General features: G+C 38.2%; 1 protein-coding gene and 1 pseudogene across 2 annotated transcripts in view; one reads left to right on the forward strand and one right to left on the reverse strand.

Moving 5' to 3' along the window:
* The window catches only part of TBX15 (T-box transcription factor 15), a 178,240-nt gene extending 162,773 nt beyond the window's left edge, over positions 1-15,467 (forward strand). For both annotated transcript variants that reach the window (XM_045896852.3, XM_045896854.3), the window contains one exon: positions 13,746-15,467. Coding sequence is in view for 1 of the 2 variants with exons in the window: in XM_045896854.3 (XP_045752810.1) it covers positions 13,746-13,783 (38 nt within the window). In the remaining variant the exon portion in view is untranslated. The remainder of the gene's footprint in view (positions 1-13,745) is intronic.
* LOC123859207 (eukaryotic translation initiation factor 3 subunit E-like) lies at positions 10,583-11,857 on the reverse strand (annotated as a pseudogene).
* Positions 15,468-24,193: the final 8,726 nt, after the last annotated feature.

Below are 24,193 nucleotides of genomic sequence, written 5' to 3' on the forward strand. Positions count from 1 at the left end.
AAATAAGTCAATCAGAGAAAGACATTTATCATATGATTTCACTGATATGAGGATTTCTTAATCTCAGGAAACAAACTAAGGGTTGCTGCAGTGGTGGGGGGTGGGAGGGATGGGCTGATTGGGTGATAGACATTGGGGAGGGTATGTGCCATGGTGAGTGCTGTGAATTGTGTAAGACTGATGAATCACAGACCTGTACCTCTGAAACAAATAACACATTATATGTTAAAAAAAATTAAGAAGATAGTAGGAAGGGAAAATGAAGGGGGGGATCGGATGGGGAGACAAACCATGAGAGACTACGGACTCTGAGAAACAAACGAGGGTTCTGGAGGAGAGGGGGGTGGGAAGGTGGGTTAGCCGGTGATGGGTTTTAAAGAGGGCATGTATTGAATGGAGCACTAGGTGTTATATGCAAACAATGAATCATGGAATACTACATCAAAAACTAATGATGTAATGTATGGTGATTAACATAACATAATAAAATAAAATTAAAAAAAAAAAAGTTCTGCATTCCCTAGTTTCTTGCCAGAGACAAATATTTCACAAGTAGTGTCTCCTTTGTGAAGGGCTCCACTGAGGAAATCACTCTTATCTAGCTTAGCACTCCAATTAAGAACTTTTCTTTTTCTTTGCATGTGTGTAAGTTCCTAACTGTATAAATGGATTTTACGCTAAAGCCAAAATATAAAACATTTGGTTGCATGGTGTAGTTTGTGGGCAAAATGGCCCACAGGAACACTCACTGGTAATGACAAAAATGATATCTTGTGGCCATGGCTGACAAGGAGAAAAGAGATGGAAGCAGTTTTTTGTAGCAGAGAGTATGTGGTAGCATAATTAGTTCTGGCAGGGAAAAGAGAGACATGGCAAAGGAATTAAGTATTACAATATCCACACTTAAAAAAATTATAGTCTATGAGCTATACATCTTAAGTCATAATTAATTCAAGTAAGGATTATTTACTTGGAATGTTTTTTAGGTATCTAGGAGTGATCTTGAGCAATATTTGGTACAACCAAATTACAGAACCTTGGAAATATTCAGACATCACTCCATGCTTCTTGAAACTCATTAATTTATTTTTGGTCCAAGTGTGGTTTTAAAAATGCATCTCCACAGACTCCACACCATCTCCTCTATCTCTGTCCTCCTCTTGATACTGCCTTATGTAAGAACTAATTAAAGTTTTAACACAGCAGAGCAGCATGCATGGGGAGACCATTCATCAAAATGCAAAAATAACATAGTCCCTAAAAATGTACATTTCTTTCAATTACTAGTTCCTAACTACACTTTATTTTAGGACCCGTTACTGTTCTTTGGTTACTATATCTTACTTTCTGTAATTCTCTCTTTGAACTGCAGTAGGATAAGTGTGGGTCCTGGAAAAATGGTGATGTCAATGATTTGACTTCTACTTCCCTGGAAGCCTCTCCCATATTTTTTTTGTAGAGTCTTTCCATTTCTATTTGCACCCAACCTCTACGAAAGTTTCTTCTCAGGAAAAAAATCTGTCACCAATCATTCACACCTTGATGCAAATTTAGACCAGTATGTTACCTTTCCCTGGGGCATATGCACTTTAAGATTTTCTTCTAAATATATAACAACATTTTGCCTGTTTCTAGAGGAATTTAAGCTGTATTCCATCAAGCAGTGGGATTGGTATTTTATTAGGTAAGAGCCTTCCTTGATGTCCCTGATATTCTACCAGGCAGCTCTTATGTATAAGGCTGCTTCTTCCCATAAACTATACTTCAGTTCCCAACTTGGATACAGATTAAAGGCCTGAACTCTCCCTGACCAAGGTGCAGTGGTGCAGCCACTGTGAAAAACAGTATGCAGTTTTCTCCAAAAATTAAAAATAGAACTATCCTATGATCCAGTAATCACACTACTGGGTATTTACCCCCAAAATACAAAAACACTAATTCAAAGGGATACTTGCAACCCTGTTTATTGTAGCTTTATTTACAATAGCCAAATTATGGAAGCAGCCCAAGTGTCCTCTGATAGATGAATGGATAAAGAAGAAGTGGTATATATACATAATGGAAAATTGTTCAGCCAGAAAAAAGAATGGAATTTTGCCATTTACGAGGATGTGGATGGATCTAGAGAGTATTATGCTAAGTGAAATAAGTCAGAGAAAGACAAATACCATATGATTTCACTCATATGTGGAATTTAAGAAACAAAACTAATAAGCAAAGGAAAAAAAAGAGACAAACCAAGAAACAGACTCTTAACTATAGAGAACAAATTGATAGTTACCCTAGGGGATGTAAATAGAGAGATGGGTCAAATAAGGGAGAAGAAGGAAAAAAAAAGACTGTGGATTCCATTTTGGGAATACTTTTTCGCTATCTTTCAGATTGCTCATCCTGGAAAAAGTCAGGTGTCATGTTATGAGGCACCCTTGTGAAGAAACCTTAATATAAAGATCATGTAAGAAGTGGGTTGGGACTGGAGAGAAGACTGAGGAGTTGGACCACTAATTGTTTTTCTGTTTAAATAATAACAAACTCCCCAAACCATGAGGCCAGGTCTTCCTGAGGTCAGGTGGACAGCCTTGTTATTCTCACTGAGTTAGCAGACATTTGGCCTAGTAGAATTCTTGGTGTGAGGGATTGAGAACTGCCAACAATCATATGAATGAGTTTGGAAGTGGATCCCCTACAGCCAAGCCTTCAGATGAGACCACAGCCCTGGCCTGTGACTGCAACTTCATGAGAAAGTTTGAGCCAGATGTACACATCTAAGACAGGCCTAGGTTTATGACCCAATGAACCTGTGAAATAATGAATGTTTGTTTTTTTTAGCTTCTAATTTTTAGAGTAATTTGCTGCACAGTACTAGAATATGAATACAGGGTACAAGAGAGTTGAATTCCCAATAGTGTCCTAAAAGGTGGATTTACATTCTCTTCTTTATACTTTCTGTAAAGTCAAGATTTACTCATGACCTTGTCTGATAATTCAGCAAATTGGCTTGCTGTGGTTCATTACCAATTCTTCCCTCTTCCTTCCTATTCCTTCCTTGAGCTAGTCATACCCTAACATAACATGTTTTTTGTTAGAAACCCACCTTCTTTCCCTCCCCCCGCTTGTTTTTATTCAGAGTAAAGGAGGGATAAAATAATTTGAGTTAAAGTGAGACATTAATGCCCCTGAAAATAGATGTACTTGGGAGTGATGTGATGGAATGTCCAGGAGAATGCGCTAGAGCCCTTGGAGTCTGGGACAAAATGTGGCTGATGATCACCCAAGATGGCATGCAGAAGTTAGGGGGTAGGGGTGAGGAACCCAGGTGACAGGTGTTGTTTTTATGGCTGGTTTTATTGACAATCTGGGAAGGATCTGTTCTGCTGGGTTTTGGGGGATCGGTGGGGGGACAAGATTGAGGTTTGTTCTTAGAATATAGAATCTTTATGATTAGGAGTAAAAGCTGAGTTGAGACTGGTTCTATTTCCAGCATCACCTCTGTTCCTCTTTTCTTGGGTCAAGGGCAGGAGTGGTTGTTAAGTGAACAACATTTGTGTTTCCACTGAACAAATTTTGAAGGAGAGGAAATTGCCTACTCAGGCAACACACCCTGAGTTCCTTTGCAAGCTTCAGAACATATGTCTTAAGAAAAATACTTTCATTTGAAGCTACTGAAAAGTAAAAGAGAGATTCAACAATAGTTGACAATGACATTCAAAAGACAGTTACAAGGCAGAGACTCAGAAGGGCAGAGTTTACCAGTGACATTGATACTCCCTGGAGGAAAGTAAACCTCTAATCCACGACCTTACCACAGAGAGGCTCCTATTAAGGGATTACAACAAGGATCAATGAGAGGGAAATCAATAAAAGTAAAAAGGTGAACCACTGATCAGGTATTTCTAACTGGGCTTGAGTTCTCAGGACACTGCATACAGAAGTAATCTCCTTAAGAAGGTGGCTTTTTTTACTTTCTCTGAATGCAGGTTTGGTTGGAACACTTTTGACTATATCATAGGATAGTGATGTTGCAGGGCTGGCTGTATGGGGTCAATTTCTTCCCCCATCTTTTGCTGCACAGTATCTTGCCTTTTACATTCAGTTGCTAATCAGATTCTGTCTGATTGAAAGACTCTTTCCTATTGGCAAGAGCAGGCAAGTGATCTGTCTTGGCACACAAGATAGTTTCTGATTTTGGCTCCCCCAATAGATATGCTTCCTTTCTATCACCCAACCTATAATGACAATCTTTCAGAACACAGTAAGATGGGAGAGTGAAGCCAGAATAAAAGAGAGTAAGAAGCCAAGAAAAAGGACGCAAGACATGACAACAGTAGCAGAAGATTGCATTTTCTTCTGCTTTTCTCCTCTCTTTCCGTCTAGGGTAACTTTTGCCTTTAGATTTCCCTCTGAATTCACAGCATAATAAAAGACACTTATTCTAAGTCCCATGAGTTCTTTCCTATTTCAATTCCTAGCAAATAGGTACTTGATAAAAAGTTGATATAAAAAGCAGATTGTGACTGGAAAGAAGACTGAAGAGTTGGACCAGCAATTGTTTTTTGTTTGTTTGTTTGAATAACAACAAAATCACCAAATCATGAGGCCAGGTCTTCCAGAGGACAGATGGAGAGCTATAGCATTTGCTGGATCCTGTCCTGCACAGGAGTTCTTACTGAGTTAGCAGATACTGGGCTTACCAGAATCCTTACTGAGACTGGCAGTAGGTATGGATTAAGACATGGAGCTTATGCTCTACGGCCACCTGTATCTCAGCTAGGGAAAACTAGAGGGACATAAGGAGTACATGTGAAAGATTATTTCTGTGTAGAAGAGCATTTTCATATTTGGAGTAAAGCAGAATGATTAGATCATTTACTTAAATTTCTTTTGATTTAAGGTTGACAAAAGTGATGAGGTCCTGAGTAGGCTGTTAGTGCTTAAGAAAGTAATCAAGCAAACAAATAAATGTACAAACTAACAAAGCAAATGGAGTAGTATTGTGGCATGGAAAACAGCTTTCATAATGGTGAGAGGCCTATCTGCTAGATCAGCATTGTACAACAGAAGTATATTCTGAGGCACAAATGTATTTTGAAATTTCTAGCAACTCCATTAAAAAATAGATGAACAGGGTGCCTGGGTGGCTCAGTCGTTAAGCGTCTGCCTTCGGCTCAGGTCATGATCCCAGGGTCCTGGGATCAAGCCCCACATCAGGCTCCCTGCTCAGTGGGGGGCCTGCTCCTCCCTCTCCCACTCCCCCTGCTTGTGTTCCCTCTCTCACTGTGTCTCTCTATCAAATAAATAAATAAAATCTTTTAAAAAAATAGATGAACAAGTTAATTTTAATAATTTATTTTATTTAAACTAACAATAAAAATATAAAATTTCAGCATGTTATCAAAGCCAAAAATTGAGATATTTTATATTCTTTTTACACTAAGTCTTTGAAACTCTGTGTGTATTTTACACTATGGTACATCTCAGTTCAGACTAGTCACATTCCAAGTGCTTAATACAACATATAGCTAGTGGCTACCATATTGGGCAGTAAGATTCTACATCATCTTGGCCACTCACTTTCTCCTTGGCTAAGCCATTTTCTCTTATATGGCTCATTTTTTCATATCCATAAAAAAGAGGACTAGTCTACAGCACTCATTTTCAATGTTTAGCCCAGTCTCTCTTACAGTTAGTTGGCCATGTGACTAGTATAGTCTATGGATTGTGAGAAGTGATGCTTGTCACTTCAGGGCTGACATGGTGAGTACCTGGTATGTTTGTCTATACTGTTTCCTTACATCTAAACATTAAACCATGTGTGGGCCACAAAAGGGAGACAACTTGGATCCCTGAGCTATGCTTAAAAGAGAGCCACCCAACCTGCATTGAGTAAGAAATAAGCCGTATTTGTGGTAAGCCACTGGGAGTTGGGGGTTTGTTACAGTTGCTGGTGTATAACCCTGATGGATACAGTGGCCCATGACTGGTAAGCTTGTTCCTTTCTAAGGGAGATGTTGTGTTTGGGTGACGACCTGAGAATGACCACAGATGCCAGGGCTATTTATTTCCGCCACATTGAATTTTTTTTTTTTTAGTTTTTGATATAATGTTTAATGATTTATTAGTTGAGTATATCACCCAGTGCTCAGCATATCATGTGCTATCTTTATCACCCAGTTACCCCATCCCCCCCCCCACCTCCCTTATTGCAAAACTCAGTTTCCCGGAGTCAAGAGTTTCATATGGTTTGTCTCCTCTGATTTCTTCCCATTCAGGTTTCCTCCCCTCTGCACTATTCCTTATGTTCCACATATGAGTGAAACCATATGATAATTGTATTTCTCTTATTGACTTATTTCACTTAGCATAATCCCCTCCAGTTCCATCCATGTCGATGTGAATGGTGGGTATTCATCCTTTCTGATGGCTGAATAATATTCCATTGTATATATGGACCACATCTTCTTTATCCATTCATCTGCTGAAGGACATCTCAGGTCTTTCCACAATTTGGCTATTGTGGACATTGCTGCCATGAACATTGGGGCGCATGTGCTCCTTCTTTTCACTACATCTCTGTCTTTGGGGTAAATACCCAGTAGTGCAATTGCTGGGTAATAGGGTAGCTCTATTTTTAACATCCTGAGGAACTTCCATACTATTTTCCAGAGTGGCTGTACCAGCTTGCATTCCCACCAACAGTGTAAGAGGGTTCCCCTTTCTCCATATCCTCACCAACATTTGTTTTTCCCTGTTTTGTTAATTTTAGCCATTCTGACTGGTGTAAGGTGGTATCTCGTGGTTTTGATTTGGATTTCCCTGATGGCAAGTGATGTGGAGCATTTTTTCATGTGTCTCTTGGCCATTTGTATGTCTTCTTTGGAGAAGTGTCTGTTCATGTCTTCTGCTCATTTCCTGACTGGATTATTTGTTTTTGCGTGTTGAGTTTGGTAAGTTCTTTATAGATCTTATATACCAGCCCTTTATCTGTAATGTCATTTGCAAATATCTTCTCCCATTTGGTATTTTGAATGAATCCTGACCAATACCCAGAGCTGAAGTTTTCTATATTGCTGAGCATGCTTCCTAGTCTTTCTTAATGAAGAGGAGAGCTGTGTTCAGAGGCAGACAATCCCTGAGCCAGAATCCATATTCAGGGGAGACTCATATCAACAAAGAAAATGTGGTTTTTTTATTGGACCATATTAAGGGAATTTTTTAAAGAAAGCACAAATTACACCTTACATTTTTATTGTTCAAAGTGTATTCTTATCTACCATCTGAAGTGACTTTCACCAGTATCTGTGAGATAAATAGGACAGGTACGATCAGTTTTAACAGATGGAGGCATTGAAGCTTGAAGAAGCCAAGTGACTTTTTCAAGATCATACTGGGGTTGGGATAGCTGAAATTAGAATTCTGTCTGAAGTGCTACTGTGCCCCTTATCTTCAAGCAGTGTTTTATTTTGCTAATTTGAGATTTTTCAGCAGTATATATAAAATTATGTACCAACAATACCATTTAAGCTTCAAATACAAGTTATTTGTATGTTAACTTATATCCTATATCTACTAATGAAAGCTTACACCTTATTTACCCAGTAAATTAGTTTTCCACAGAACTTTCATATTTGTTGTCTTGTTTAATCCCTATAAAAACTCTGCAAGGAAGGCAGCAAAGGTACCATACCCACTTTATAACTGAGGAAACTGAGGCCAGAGAAGTTAAGGACAAGGTGGGCAGACCCAGGACTGAAATCCATGTCTTTTAATTCTAAACCTAAAGCATTTTCCCTTCTGACATGCCGCTTTAAGAAATATGAGAACATCTGCTCTACAAAGTAATAAAATACCTAATGAAATGAAATTAACTCCCTCAGCAAACTTTTTAAACTATCTCCTAAATCCCTGGTATGTTCCAGGCCTTCTTTGATCCCAAGTGCCTGCTATTGCTGAGTGTGGCCTGTCTTGTACCATTTGCCAGTTTCTGGCAGATTGATTCTGTTTTAGATGGTGCTGGCTTTCCTTGAGGAGGTAATGCAAAGCCCATTTAGCCCCACACATCTTCCCTCAAAGTATTGAAACCTGCATCTCCTCATGAGGATGCAGAAGGACCTATGCTTTCATTTGGGAAAGAACAGGAGACATGCTTAGGGAACACTTTCATTAAGAGCCCTTCTTCAAGTTGTGGGCAGTGGGTAGGAGCTACCTTTGTGATTATAAGCCCCCCCGGTTGCCCACATAGGGATGATAGCACATATATTCCCCAAGAATGTTGCAGCCAGGTGACTATGGGCTTCCTTCAGATTGTACCTGTCTCCAGAGATAGATGTAGTACTGCTCTAAGACTGTTCCTTCATCTTAAAATTTGCCTATCTTACTTCATATTCCAAAATGACTGAATAAACAAGGTTCAGTCACTCATGAAATACTAAATATATGCCATGCTGTGCTAACATATATAGGTATGCAAATAAGCTAGTATTTATGGGATTTTTGGTGGGAACTTTCTAGAAACACTTGTAGTAACACATTCACCACAGGAAATACTCCAATATCAGGAATATGACATTTGAATTATTCATTCATTCAATGATTATTTTAATGTGTGCTGACCATGTGGCAAGTATTTAGCTGACCACTGGGCACAGAGTTGGGAACAAATGTAGAGGTGCTTTCTGAAGTGTGGTTCATATTTTGGGAGTAGCACGCCTTTTTGCAATTTATGAATCATATAATATAAGAAGTTATCCATATTGTCTTGTTGCAGGGCAGTTCTGCATATAAGGGTGTGAATTAGTGGCTTAAAAACCTGTTTTGCCTTCACATTGTTTCTCAGAACACAATAAATGTTTGCTGATTGACTGACCAAAGCCTCATAATAAGTCATGTGAAGCCACCCTAGTGTCATATTTTTTGTTTCATTTCTAGACAGTACTAGATAAGTAAAGATGGGGAGAATAAGTTTAGAACAATTGAGACAATAAGGCATGGTTGTAAAGGATACCTCAAGTGAGTAGAGTCTTATCCAACTTTGTCCCCTTTTCCTATATCAACTGGATAATTTTCTTATCCTTCTCAAAGACCCAGATTTCCGAGATGATGAGGTTGAATGTGGGTCTGCTCTTCATACTCTTGTTGGTTATGTTCTGCAGGGAAGGGGGCAGTCACTTGCCAGCAGCAATTTTTCATCATTTCCTCCCGGTGTGCAGTTCCAAGGCCTGTAGAAAGCTGTGCGTGACCCAGGCCTTGCTGTAAGTCAGCTAATGATCGCCCAATCCACTGGAGAAAATTGATTGTGTCAAAGCTCATGAAGAGCTGCAGGCTGATCAATGTCTCAGTGAAGTCAAGTTTCACACAGAACTGCCCAAAGCTGGAATTAAATGTCAGGTGCAATTTAGCACTGATGCCCTAGTGGTGTCTTTGGAGAGGGAGCCTCGCAGCTCATTCTGCACGTCAGATTAACTCCCCCATGGCGGGCTGCCCTGGCTAAGTGATCAGGGTCTGGCAGCTTGCCACACCGCAAGTTTCTCTGTAAGATCTGCAAAAGTGGGAACTTGGTACTCAGGCTGCTCTGTAGCCGTGCATCCTGTCAAGGCTAGAAGGGAAATGTCTTGGGGAAGAAAGGAGAGAGGTGTTGGGTGTCAGGCCTTATTTAAATAAGGCCATGGCATTAAGTGGGGAACCATGAATGGGAACTTTCTGGAAAGCATTCTGTCAGAAAGAAGTCTAAAAGGGGAGGTGGAGGAGGGCTGCTTTGTGCCATGTTGTGACTAGGCTTCAGGACCTTTGTGAGTTAGTTCAGCTTAGCTTCTTGCACTAATGCCCTGCTAATGTTCTTCACATGCCTTCCAATCAAGGGGAAAAGCTAGTTTGATGTACAAAAGCCATGTCTCCCCTATATCTTTGCTTTCTTTTTGCTTTTTCCTCCCTCCTCCATATATCAAATCCTACCATTCTTCAATACCCAGGTCAAATGCCCATTTCTTCATAAATCTTCCATTGGTTCCTCCAGCTTTAAGGATTTTCTCATCTTCTGAAATCCTACAGAACCTAACTCTATCATCTTTTATGCCATTTTAAGTTTCCATTTTGCATTTTGGTTATTTTTGTTTTTTTCTTCTTTATTAGGTTATAGATGATTTGAGGACAAGATCTAGGTCTGATTTATTTCACTGTACCCAAATTTCTACACAGTATTTTCATTACTTCTAAAATGTATATCATACTCTCTTATAATGGATTTATGATATTGACTTTCTAAATATTTCTTTTATAATTCGTTAGTAGGGGCTATCAGTTAGTTTAGGCTGTTATAGTACCACAGATAGGGTGGCTTATAAACAACAGAACTTCATTTTTCATTGCACTGGAGGCTGGAAATCCAAGATCATGATGCCAGTATGGTCAGGTTCTGGTCAGAGTCTTCTTCAGGATTGCAGATGGCTGACTTCTTGTTGTATCCTCACATGGTGGAAAGAGTGAGCTAGCTCTCTGGCCTCTTCTTATAAGGGCACTAATCTCACTCATGAAGGCTCTACCCTCAGACCTAATCACCTCCTGAAGTTTCCACCTCCAAACATCATAACACCAGAATTAGGATTTCAATATGCAAGTTTAGGGGAAATACATTTGGTATGCTGTAGAACCAAAGTCCTGAGTTGCCCAGTTGGGAACTTCTGTCCTGTAATTCTGATTAAGTTTCTTCTCCATATTCATGGCCAATATCTGATTTGTAAATGAGAGACTTTGTTCTTTTTGATTACTTGTGGATGAGGTGAGACTGCCCATCACCATATGGCTTATTTTAGAATCAATCTTGTATTTCTAATAAATTCAGAATACACCTTTCAGCTTCTTCTAGGGTCATGTTCAGTTTCTGTGCCAGCATATTTAATACTGATACACTGCTAGATGCAACCAAAGCTCTCAAATATGAAAAGAGCAGCATTTTCAAGGAAATCCTCAAGCCCAGCCACCAAGAAGTCCATAAGCACCTACTCACATCTCCTCATTCAACAAACTGAAATAGTCTTTATATGTGAAAAACTCTTACTGAACAACTTTGAAGGGTTTTTAGCACCTGCTTGCATTTTCCAACATGTTTGTTATGACTGATGTAGCCAAATAGTGGAGAATGTGGGCACACATGGTCTGAATTATTTCAAGATATTGTGGCTGATAAAAGAAGAGACTAATAATATTATTAACTGCTTTGGGGCTAATTGAAGAACACAGAGACCAGTGAATGAGCCATGTTCACTGATGATGAGACAAGAGTAAAAGAATGACAGAATCTATGTTTCCTCTTCATCATGTGAGGCCTTCTATGGCTGCATTAGGATTTCGGAGGACTCTTTTCCTCAGAGTAAACTCAAAACAGTTCTATCCATTACTGAAACAAACTCTAAAAAAAAGGTAAAGATATCCTGCTGTTCCTGAATAATTACTACATTCATATTGGAATTTTGCATACCTGAGAGCCTGTCTAAAATATTGTTACTTAAAATCCTGTTCATCAGCTAGGTTGTCAAACAGCATCTGTCTGTCTCTGGTTGACTGCATTTACCTTGTTGTTTTTTTTGATCTTCAAACATCTTTATAATAGTTCCATTTCTGCTTGAAGTTGTTTCAGTTGTGCAACAATTGTGGGTTTTTTTTTTCTATCAAAGCATAAAGTTATCAAAATAAAGGTTTTGTGAACTCCACAGCAGAGTTTACCACATTAGCATCACTAAAAATATCTGATTTCCCTTATAATACTTATTTTTCATTATATATTTTCCTTGTTAAAAGGAAACAGAAAATTTAGATTCCCATCCAAATGATGTATGATGTGAGAAGTCAGGTCCTACTCCACCATCTTGCTTAAAAAAAAAAAAAAGATCTGCTTCATTTTTATGTTTAGTACTTCATACAACCCCTTCCTCAAAAGTGGTGTTCAATCAGTGTTCAATTGATGCTTGAATGTTGAGTGGTTATAAATTCTCAAAGTTCTCTTTCTAATATGTGAAATCAGTAGAGCTGAATTGAGTCTAGATTGGCCCAAACATGTAGTTGAAGGCAGAGGAAAGGCACCTCCTCACACCCTACACAAGCACCTCATTTGTTAGTATCTATCAAAGCAAGAAAGAAGTCCCCACTGGGGGAATGAGCAGTTACAGTAGCACAGATTATGTTTATACTTATTCAAACTTTGTTTAGCAGTTCACCTACCAACAGCATGAACAATTCAAGACAAGTTGATTTTGCTTCCATTAATCAGTATCAACTATAAACTATTTGATCTTAGGAAAAGAGAATGTCTAACTTGTATGGAGGAGCCCAGTGAAGGATTTTCATTGCACACAATAGCAATAAACATTTATTTTGCACTTACTATTTCCAGGGATAGGTCTAAGTATCTACATACGTTACCTTATTTAATCCTTTACTCTGACACCGAGAGGTAGGTCCTATTAACTAATCCAATCTTCCAGCTAAAAAAAACCAGTTTAGAAAGATTATGTTACTTGTCTGGAATCAGCAAGTAGGTCTGGAAAGGGGATACAAAGATCTCTAACCCCAAAGCTGGATCTCTTGTAAAAGAAACTCAGTGTATACTTTCTAAGCTTAAAATTAAGACTCTTTACATTTACACATTGTTTAGCAGTTTACAAAGTGATTTCATACAATTCTTACTTGGTCCTTCTAGCAACCATTTTAGAGAGTTAGCCAACTCTTAAGGATCAATCAGTCATTCAGGAATTAAGACCTAGAGATACTGAGCCCTGTTCAGGTAGCATAGCTGGGAAGCAGCAGACCCGAACTCAAACTCTGAACTTCTAACTCCAACTCTGGGGCTCATTTTATTATCCCATAGCTGTTCATGGGCTTTAGAACATGCACCTAACTTGGAATTGATTTTAGAGTCTGAAGCATAGTCTTCAATTAATGTTAAGGGAACAAAAGATTCTTCTGTGGGAAGCACTGCTATTCTTCATAATGTCAGTGAATCCGGTACTAATCAAAATGAACAATCTTGGTTTAGTAAAATTGGAGGTGTGACTCTAAAGTCAAGAGGTTGGCTTTGCACATTTGTATGTATGTATGACTTACAAAAAGAGGTTTACAAAATGCCTTGGGAAACAGCAGGTTTTGGGGGTTGATCAAGGCTTCTGGCTGAGAAGTCAATATGTCCCAAGGTAGTTATTCAAAGTGGACCATACTCTTTCAGGAGTGACCTTATGTATTTTTTTTAAAAGATTTTATTTATTTATTTGACAGAGAGAAGGAGGGAGAGAGAGAGCACAAACAGGGGGAGCAGCAGAGGCAGAGGGAGAAGCAGGCTCCCCGCTGAGCGGGGAGCCCCATGAGGGGCTTGAACCCAGGGTCCCCCTGGGATCATGACCTGAGAGGAAGGCAGACCTTTTACCAACTGAGCCCCCCAGGCCCCCCAGGAGTGACCTTATGTATTCATCAAGTAATCTATCCCATTATTGGACAGACACAGTATATTTTTACTTGAAAGCTATCTGAGATGTGAAAGAAAGATTTCAAAGAGTAGAATAAAGCAGAAGACAGACTTTGCCCTTGAGTAGTTTACAAGGTGGGAAAAAAAGACCGGGAAAGACAAGAGTACAAAATTTGATCATTCCACTCGGATTCTCTAGGATAGTCCTTTTGCTCATTCTCTCCCATGATCCTGTATCATGGGTTCTGATCATTGGCCACTGAAGTACTAAACTTCTGTTCCTTGCTTGCTGTTTCAGGTTTGGGATTATGGTGGACAGGTGTGGAGAGATTTTAGCTCTGGGAAGGAGCTCTCTGCACTGGATCCTAATCACCATGAACAATTGCCGTGAATGAACACTTTCTTCTTTTCCTGCTGGCACCTGTGGGAGAGCCTGCTTCCTGAAGCCCACCTATGCTGGACCACACGCTGGCAAAGAACCTACATGAACTCATTGTAAAAAAATGCAGTTGTTACTTCTTTAGTTTAAGATTTTTATTGCTTAGAAGTTTTCATTGTGAATAAATTATGATATGAAATTATGATATATGTACCATTTAGAGAATAATGCTAAAACATCTTGCAATCACCTTTCAATTTAGAAACGAGAACATTATCAGTGACTAAAAAGCCTTTTCTGTGCCCCTTCCTGATCACACTCCAGAAATAGTCACTATCTTGAATTTTGTGTCAATATTCTTGCTTTTACATGATTTTATCACCTATATATGAATTGTATGAGACAGATTCTTTAGTTTTGCCTGTTTTGAAGTTTTATATGAACTGTATCCTATTGTGTGTATTCCTTGTTACTTGCTTCTCTCTCTGAAACTTGCTTTTGAGATTTATCCATGTTAATGCTGTGGATAATTTATTTCAGCTATTATATAGAGCTCCATCTTATGAACATACTGCAATTTATTTATCCATTCTATTATTTATAGATATTTGTTTTTTTCCTTTTTGTTACTATAAGCAATGTTTTGGACATTTGTACATGTCTCTTCATAAACACATGTATGAAAATTTCTCTCTAGGGTGTGTACATAGATAAGACTTGAATTTCTAGTCAAAGTATAAGCATGTTTAAATTCACTAGGTAATGTCAAACTTTTTCAAAATGATTTTAACAATTTATACTCCCTCTGCTAATAAGTAAGAAAAGCTTTTATTCTTGCTGCCTCTTGGTGCTTTTGACTTTTCAAATTTTTGTTAATCTATAAACAAAATTTGATATCACTGTGGTGTTTTAATTTACATCTTTTTCTGATGGTTAATGAGGTTGAATATCTTTTCATACATTTTTTAAAAGATTTTTAAAAATTTATTTATTTGACAGAGAGAAAGAGCACAAGTAGGCAGAGCCACAGGCAGAGGAGAGGAAGAAGCAGGCTTCCCGTGGAGCAGGGAGCCCAATGCAGGCCTGATCCCAGGACCCTGAGATCATGACCTGAGCCGAAGGCAGATGCTTAACTGAGCCACCCAGGTGTCCCTCTTTTCATACATTTAAGGACAATTTGTGTTTTCTAATCTGTGAAATTCTGGTCCATGTTCTTTTACTCATTTTTTGATGGGTTGATCATCTTTTTCTTTTAGTTCCTCAAATATTCTGATTACTAATATTTCATCCACTTTATGTGCTGCAAATATTGTTTTCCAGCAAAAAGATACTAGTTTTCAGCTGAACTATCTCCCAACACCTAAACCACTCACTATCGTTTTCTTACCTTTATATGCTGTGACTGCAACTTGCTTTTTCCGATCTACCACCTGAAGTACATGGCCATGCTATTCAGTAGGGACCTTCCAATTCCCTTTTTTATTGCACGGGTTCTGGCACTTCAGAAATGGTGTGAGCTACCAACAGAACCTGGATCCTGGATAGGTTTGTATTCAGAGTCTACCATTAATTACTTGTTCTTGGACGTCGGGCAAGTCCTTATTTTGTACCTAATGTGCCAATAAATCTACTTTAAAGGGATATTGTGTCCTAGTGCTATATTTTGTAGTTGGTGAAACTGATAGGTGCTCAAACAAAATTTGGTGTTTAGATTTACCTCAAATTCATTTGCACAGGCAAATGTGATACCTACAAGTAAATGGAAGAATCCTTAACTGCTTAGTGTATTTGGCTGATGAAAATAGTAACCTCTATGACACTTTTGTAATTGAGGATTTTCAGGCCCACTGGAATAAAATTCATGAATGAGGTACCATGAGGAATCCCAAATGAATAGGGCATAGTCATCTCCATTAAGGTATGAATATTTTAAACAGGATATTTGGAGAAATAGAAGGTTAATTTTTAGATATGTAAGCCTTTTATCATCCTCTGCGTAATTGGATTCAGAAAATTACTTTGAAGCAGAGGCTCTGGGTTGAAGAAGTCACTGAAATTGCTCCTCTTAATTACAAAACTTTATTGCTGATATGTGCCTGTTACTTTTTTTTTTATATTATTTCCTGTGTAGCAAATGTTACCCTCCCCACACCGAAGACAGAGCTCTGGGAGAGGGTGGCTTTGAGAGTCATCCTCCACTTCTCGTTTTCTTTATCCTCGCATATCTGGACTCTGACCAAATCCTCTCTGCTCTCCTTTCACCATTCCTCAATTAGTTCCCTCCACTGTATGCCTGCTGCCCCTGCTTTAGTCCTGCCTTTCTCAGCTCACTGGAAAACTGGAATAGAATCCTAACAGGTCTCCCTTCCTCCATCATCACGCCCCCTCCAATTCATCCTTTATCTTGCTGCCAGAGAATGTTTTAAAATTGGAATCTCATTATATGACCTACTTGTTTAAAGCTTTTTATGGCTCCTGTGGCCCCTAGAAAAAGGCCTTGTGTTCTTAGTATGGCACATGAGACCAGCCCTCCCTGTTTCTTCCTCACGTTCCATGCCAAACCCGTCTACTGATGGTCTCTGGGGCTGCCATATGGTTTCATGCCCTGTTCTTTGGTTTATGCTGTCCTCACCACCTTGTGTGCTATTTACCACCTTGCTTGCCTAGTAGATGCCTGCTTATTCAACACTTAGCCCAAGTGCCAACTCTTCTTTGAAACTGCTCCTGGATCCTCTAGATCACATTGGCAATTCCTAATTGGTCCATTTCCCCGTGTATTTATTTATTTATTTTTAATTTATTTTTTAAAAGATTTTATTTATTTATTTGAGACACAGAGAGAATGAGTGGTGGGGAGGGGCAGAGGGAGAGAGAGAGAGAAGCAGACTCCCTGCTGAGCAGGAAGCCCGACGCAGGGCTTGATCCCAGCACCCAGAGATCATGACCTGAGCCGAAAGCAGACACTTAACAGACTGAGCCACCCAGGCACCCCCCCATGTAGATATTTTTATTCAAACCAGTCTTACTTGAGTAAATTTTGTCTCCCCCTCACTAGGCTCTGAGCTTCTTAAGTGGGGAAGTCTTACTTTCTCATTAGTTTGTGTATCCTTGTCCTTAGTGTGGTACCCAGAACATGGGAAATGCTCAACATATATTTGTTGGTGGACTGGGTGGATGGGATGAATGTAGGTTTGAAAGGGAAAGTGGTTTTTGAGTTGATCTTTAAGGATACATAGTATTTCAATGGCTAGAGGGATTTCAAATGGAGTGTGGAAATCCCCAGCAGCAATGCAATTCAGCGTCCATGTGAGTTATGTAGTAAACCTATAAAGAGAAATAAGAGCTGTGAATTTAGGTTAGGTGCTGGAGGACTGTAAATGACAAGTTTGTAAGTTTGAACTTTATTTGGGAAGGAAAAGCCTTTACAAAAGATTTTTGAGGGGAAAACAACATGATCCAAATTTTACACTCTCAAAAGAGTTATCTGGAGCTTTGTATAAATTGACGTAGACAGGTAAGAGAGAGGAGGCAGGGAGATAAGTAATGGTGCTGTTGCTAGAGCCCAACCAAGAGGTAACGAGGTACAAACTTTGTGTCTTTATATCTGATACAGGGCTTAGCAGAGCTCCTTGCTCATGGAAAGTGCCAATAAAATGTTTTGACCAAATAAAAGAATGAAAAATGAATCAAAGCAATGTGACAGAGTTGATGTTTAGATGTGAGGCAGTCCAATAATGGCCTGTTTTCATTCACATTGCTAAAGAGAGAGACTGGCTGAGGGACCAAAGGGTTTCCTGTGGCACAGATAGATTAGAAAATCCTGCCTTCCTTGTTGTTAAGTTTGTCTGACTCCATGAAAATACATCAGCATCTCCTATTTCCAACCAGTTAATCCACTACAAAGATGCACTGGGCCGAGCTGGAGGAGGGCACCAACTTTGTTTTATGACTAGTCAAGTCAGAACCAATCATAGCCAGCATTTATTGAGCACTTAATATGCCAGGAATAGTTTTGTGAATTTTAATGTTTTGTCTCTTTTAATCCTCACTACAATACTCTGAGGATTATACAATTACTTTCCTCATTTAACAAATGAAGAAACCAAGACACATAAAGGTCATTTTGCCTAAGGTTACAGACTTGAGATTTGTATTAGGTAGTCTAACTTCAGTCCAACTCTTAACTTTAATGCTAAAAGAGAGTTGGTGAAATTGTGGTTGAAGCCTTCATAGCTTGATACTAAGAAGCTTTGGAAATATTAACCATTTCCCTTTTGTACTTATTCTCTAGCCCAGCCAGTCACCCTATCATTTCCTGTTCTTTTCTACCTCTGGGCTTTCCTGAATTTTGTTTTGATGGATTATGAGTTCTCTGCTGTTTCCTTCTGGTTATTTCATGCTTGAGTTCTCCAAGAAGCCTCTTCAGACTAACACCTCACCATTCTGGTCCTTAACTCGTTCTTTCCATGAGGTTCATAGAAAGCAGGGTGGTATGAGCACTAAAGTAACTTGATTTTAGTGCCAGACAGAGCTATGTTTAGATCACACTTGCCATTTATTAACTGTGTGACAATAAGCAAAATATTTAACCTCTACACATCAGTTTCATAACTTTAAAGTGGAAATAATACTCACCTTGAAGTTTTTTTTTGTGTGAATTTAAACGAGATGATATATATTTAGTGCCCAGTACAGAGTGGGAGCTAACCCCCCTGGCTCATATACTCACTTCGTTGGTTCAAAAAGTGTTTCTTGTGGACCTACTATGTGAGAATAATACTAGGCATAAAATGGGGATAATATTGGTCACAGGAGGGCTATGTCTTTCACAGATTGGGGTAACTCCTTCCTAGATACTGCTTAGATAAAGCTGTAAAGAATTTTCTTTCTTGAACCTCTTTTCTGATTTCACGAAGGGAAAAAAAAGACCAGGTATTTTGTTGAAGAGAGGTTTTTGTTTGTTTTAATCAAATGAAACACCAAATACAAAAAATAGCAGTCCCTTTCCCCATTCTTATGTCTAAATTCCAATCACTTTCAGTTCTTTTAGTTGTTTGTATTGTTACCTACCTCTATATTTGAAAATAACATCTGTACACTGCTATTTCTTAGTTTATTCATATTTTACATTACCTATTGATTCCCTCTGATAAATGAGACTGAAGTCTCTTTCACACACCTCCTCTATTTTCTTCCCTCCCATTCTTCCATCATAGTGATGTTGTAATTTTTGGTTAAATCAGTATTTGGAATTATTTTATTGTGACAATATAAGTATTATTTACTGTAGAGCCAGGTGGTATACTGAATTATATTTTCTTTTTATACAAATGTTTGATTTACTGGAGTTAACTGGTGCTTTATGAAAAATAAACTTTTAATTTTGGAATAATTTTAGATTTCCAGAAAAGTTGCAAAGATAGTAAAGACTGTTTCTATACACCTTTCAACTAGTTTCCACTAATATCTTACACTATCACGGTATACCGTCCATACTAAAAAACCAACATTGGTACATTGCTAATAACCCCAAACTTTGTTAGGGTTTCAATCATTTTTCCACTAGCATCTTTTTTCAGTTCCAGAATTCCACCTGAGGTGTCACATTGCATTTGGTTGTCCTGTCTCTTGAGTCCCATCTGGTCTGTTACAGTTTCTCAGTCTTTCTTTGCTTTTCATGACCTTGACAGTTTTGAGGAGTATTGGGCAGATGTTTTGTAAAATGTTCTCCAATAAGGGTTTGTTTAAATTTTAAAGATTGGGATTATGGGTTTTCGGGAAGAACAGACTCAGAGAGAGAGAGAGTGCCCTTTTCATCACATTAGTGGATATATAACATAATCATGAATTATCACTGGTCGTGCTAACCTTAATTGCTGGCCAAGGAAGTATTTACTAGTATTTTCCAGTGTGAAGTTACTATACTTGTTCTATATAATCCACTTTTTGGAGGTAAATCACAAGGTCTGGCTCACACTCACAGAAAGGCATAACTAGGCCTCATCTCCTGGAAGGGAGAGAGAGATCTACGTAAGTTTTTTTTTTTTTCCCCCTTAAATATTTGTCTCTTCTCTCTCATTTATTTATTTATTCAGTCATTTATTTATATCAGTATGAATTTATAGGTATTTATTTTATACTTTGGATTATGTCATATACTGGGTTATTTATTTTCTTGCTCAAATTGTTCCAGCTTTGGTCATTGGAAGTTCTTTCAGGTTGACTCCTGCATCCTTTTGATATGATCCCATGCTTATGCTTTTTGGGTACTTTCCTACTTTCTGACACTACAAAATGCTCCAGTTTCATCTTGTATGATTTTCCCTTCTTGGCCTTAGAATTAGCCATTTCTCTAAGAGTTTCAGTTCATTTTATTGGGAAATGGTATTTAGAAATCGTGACCAGAATGTGGGTTGTTTTAATTTTTATTGCTTGGTTTTCTACGTGTCTATTGCTAACTTTTCTTAAGTGTTCCAGTGGATCTGCCAACTGTTTTTAAATCTTATTTACAAAAGCTCAAACAATCATATAAGCTGTCAGTTCCATTTCCCCTCAGATATCAGTCTCTCAGAGTCATCTATCCTCTTGACTTACTTTTTATTCCAGGTCTGCTTCACTGCTGTCTTCCTAGACTTTCCTCCTCTGTTACATAGGACTTCTCTTTGTTATTAAATTATAATAGAACTTCTGTCTCCTCAATCCCAAATCTCACTTTGCTTTGGTTTTACTGGAGCATGCGTTCATGTGCTGGATAGCATCCCTGGTAGAGTTACCTAAAAAAGTATGAAGGAGATAAAATTTTTGACCTGTAGGTCTGAAAATGTGTTATTCTATCCTCATAGTAGATGGATAGATTGGTTGTGCATCTGAATGTTTAAGGCTATTATTTAAGTCTATAATTGCATTTTCTTCTATCTCCAGCAGTTGTTGAACTAAAGTCATTCTGATTTCTTATCGTATGCCGTGTGGGTTTTTCCCTTTTGCAATGCTTCTGAATTTTCCTGATTACATGGCTTTTTCATTCATAGTATTTTTTTTTCCACTTATGATAAAGCACAGGATGGAGTGTTCTAACCTGGAGGCTCATGTCTTTCAGTTTAAGGAGATGTATATTTTTGTTTGATAATTTTATTCCTCTCCTTTTCTGTCTCTGTCTCTTTGGAGCTATTATTTGTTGAATGTTATTCCTGAATTTGTTAATTTTCTTTTATCTTCTATTGTCTTTTCTTTTGACTTATGATTCCCCTATTTTCTAAGATATTGTCTTGACCTTATCTTCCAGTACTTATTTTTGAGTTATTCTAGTAAATCTCTTAAAAATTTCTTTCAAGAATTCTTTCTATCTCCCCTTTTTTCACTAAGTTCCTGTTTTCATCGCATCTTGTTTTTGTTTTACAGATACATTATCTTTTCTCTCTGAGGATACTGAGGGTAATGTATCATTCTTCCATCACTCTAGATTGTTTCTACACAGAATTCCATGTTGAAAATCACTTTCTCTCAACATTTTTAAAGCATTAGTCATTCTTTTATAGCTTTAGTGGTTATGTTGAGAAGTCTGATATTATTCTGATTTCCAATTCTTTGTAAATTATCTGGATTTCCCATTTCTACTAGACTCTCTTCTTTATCTCTGGTATTCTGAAATTTCATGATTCTATGCCCTTTTCTTGCATAGTACAAGGCACAGGTCGGTGCTTCAATCTGAATGTATATTCTGTCAGTGGAGGTTAATAATAATAATTTCTAACATTTATTGAGTGCCTATTATGAGCCAGACACTGTGTTAGGTGTATCATTTCACTGATACACACCCCAAACGATCCTACGAGATAGGTCTTTATTATTATTATCATTATCATTATCATTATTATTATTATTATTATTTTAAAGAGGAAGAACCTGAGGTACAAAAAGTTATGTAACATGTCAAGGGTAGGTAAGGGAGCAAGACAAGAACTTTCTGAGTGTAATGATGTAGTGCTCATAGCCTCTTATCTGGTTTAAAGTCTCATCATTATGGAAATGATCATCTCTTTCAAGATGACTTTTCAAATCCTCATTATGATATGTGAATTCTATAGTTTAATTATCAGATATTAATCTTAATGCTAATATTTTGGCAAGGGGTGTGTGTGAAGTGGGCAAGGGGACCACCTAAAAGGAAACTTTCAATTTGATGCAAATATTAATGAAAAATCACTACCTTTGGGGGAAAAATTAAAATGTGAATTTTCTGTTTAAAAAAAGATTATGCTCAAATACCTAAAACTGTCTGGTTCCAGGAAGCCTGCTGGTACAAAGAGCAGTAGCTGTGGTGGTGAGGGCAGTATGGACAGAGTTTCAGCCTTGTCTTGCTTCTTAAGTGAGCCCTCTATTGGAAGCACCTTAACATGGCTGTTCACAAAAGTTGTGTCAGCAACACAACAGCCAGTCAGAGAGTGATTCAGATATTTATTGAGACTTTTTTTCAGGGGTCCTGATTAAATAAATTAATTAATTTGTTAATCTCTGGGGAGACAATCTTTTTAGATGCTAAGGATTCTACAGAGAGGAGAGCCAGGAAGAAGATTGGAAAGCAAACCAGTTCAGTCAAGGGGTGACTGGCCTTCCTGAGTAAAGTTTTTTGAACATAAGTCAAAATTACTAGGGAGTTAATGGTACTTCTTTAGAATAACCTTTGGAATTATCCAAAATAATCATTTACACACAGGCACTTAATTCTGAGTAATTAATGTCTGTCTGTATAACCCAGCAACTTAATGAGCTGGGGTGTAGCAGGGGCACACTGAGTCACTGGAGAACCCCAGAGGACTGGCTGTGAAAAGAGCCCCTCAGCTTGCCAGGGTTTTTGGTAATAGCTGGAACATTTTTATAAGTGCATCATTATTGAGTTCTAGCCTAAAGGCGTATTGGCTTTAGGCAAGGTTCCATGTACCCTGTTATATTGCAGATACAAATGCATCTCTAGATTAATTGTGACAGTCAACTCCTTCATCTTCTATGGGCAAAAAGTTTGAAAGCATAATTCTCCGTAGTAAATTAGCCTTGAGCTGAGAGATAGATTTGGCCTAAAAAACAAAATCATCAAGTAGATAATCTTTGATGCCTCACTTTGTGAGCCTTTTCTCTCCCTTTTAAATCATCTTTTGGCAGACTCTCTAGCCCCCAGTATTTTCATCCCCATCTTGGTCTCTCTCAAGAGAAATGCTTTAATAGTTTACCAATGATAATTGCCCAAATAGTATTACATCATGATATTCTACCCAACAGTATTCACATTTAAGAAGAAGCTTTGTAGGAAAGGAATCCAAAGGAATGCTGTGTGGTAGAATCTCAGGCACTATTCTCATTCATGGAACATTAATTACTGTTCAAATGCTGGGAAAACAAAGATTAATAAGATGTGGCTCTAACCTTTGAGACTTTCACTGTCCGGTAGGGGAGACAGAAACATAAAAAACTAATTATATAATACAATATGATTAGTTTTAATCATGGAAACAAGATAATGGATTGATTTATTATATCTGGAGTGGGAGGCTGAATTGAGTAGAGGAAATCATGAGAGGCTTCATGTAGAAAAGTGACAGTTGAGATAAATAATCTTTGGTGATAAATAATGGGGGAATTTTAAGCACCCAATACATTTAAAGGGTGAAGCTGATTGTCTTCCAGGAGGGGAAAAATTTTGAGCCTCAGGACTCCCTTGGACCCTGTTGAATCATGTTGGGTAGAAGAATCCTTATTCTGCCTGCCCTGAAGCAGCACCAAGAGCGGCAAAATCTGAAACTGACAGCAGAGCCAGAAATGACAAAGAGCAGGAGGTGTTTTACTTAGCTCTCTCTAAGGGAAACAGCAATGTCCATAACATTAAAAAAATGCTGGGAAGGCTACTCTACGCCCTCATAAGTCCAGATTTATTAAGTGCACTAAAATGGTACTGCCAAAAGGAAATAACTGGAGAATTTTCTGGAGCCAAGGCGGGCAGAATATGCAGTGATGAGAAGTTGGAAAGCAGCATTATCATTTTCCAGACTAGATTCCACTTTGTTCCACTTCAACCAACGGCTACCTTGGTCCAACACAAAATTTAAAACAAGACCATAGCAAGCCTTTGTTCCAAATGAAAAGATGGAAAATAACACAAACAATAGAAGTAAGGAAATCCTTCTGCAAGCTTCCTTGGCAGGAAAAGGTGGTAGGGCAGGGCAGGGAAAAGGTGGAGGAATAAAGAAGGAAAAAGACTGGAACCAGTGGTTATTAACATTTTACACTGAGGCTTGGTGTGATGGTTTAGTACATTGTTGAAAAGCACAATGGTCAATTATTCCTTACATCAGAATTGACTGTTTACTTGGCTAATT

This window comes from Mirounga angustirostris, unplaced genomic scaffold (genome assembly GCF_029215605.1).
Source record: "Mirounga angustirostris isolate CCGP_5_RB_7025 unplaced genomic scaffold, mMirAng1.0.hap1 SCAF_4, whole genome shotgun sequence".
Classification (NCBI taxonomy): domain Eukaryota; kingdom Metazoa; phylum Chordata; class Mammalia; order Carnivora; family Phocidae; genus Mirounga; species Mirounga angustirostris.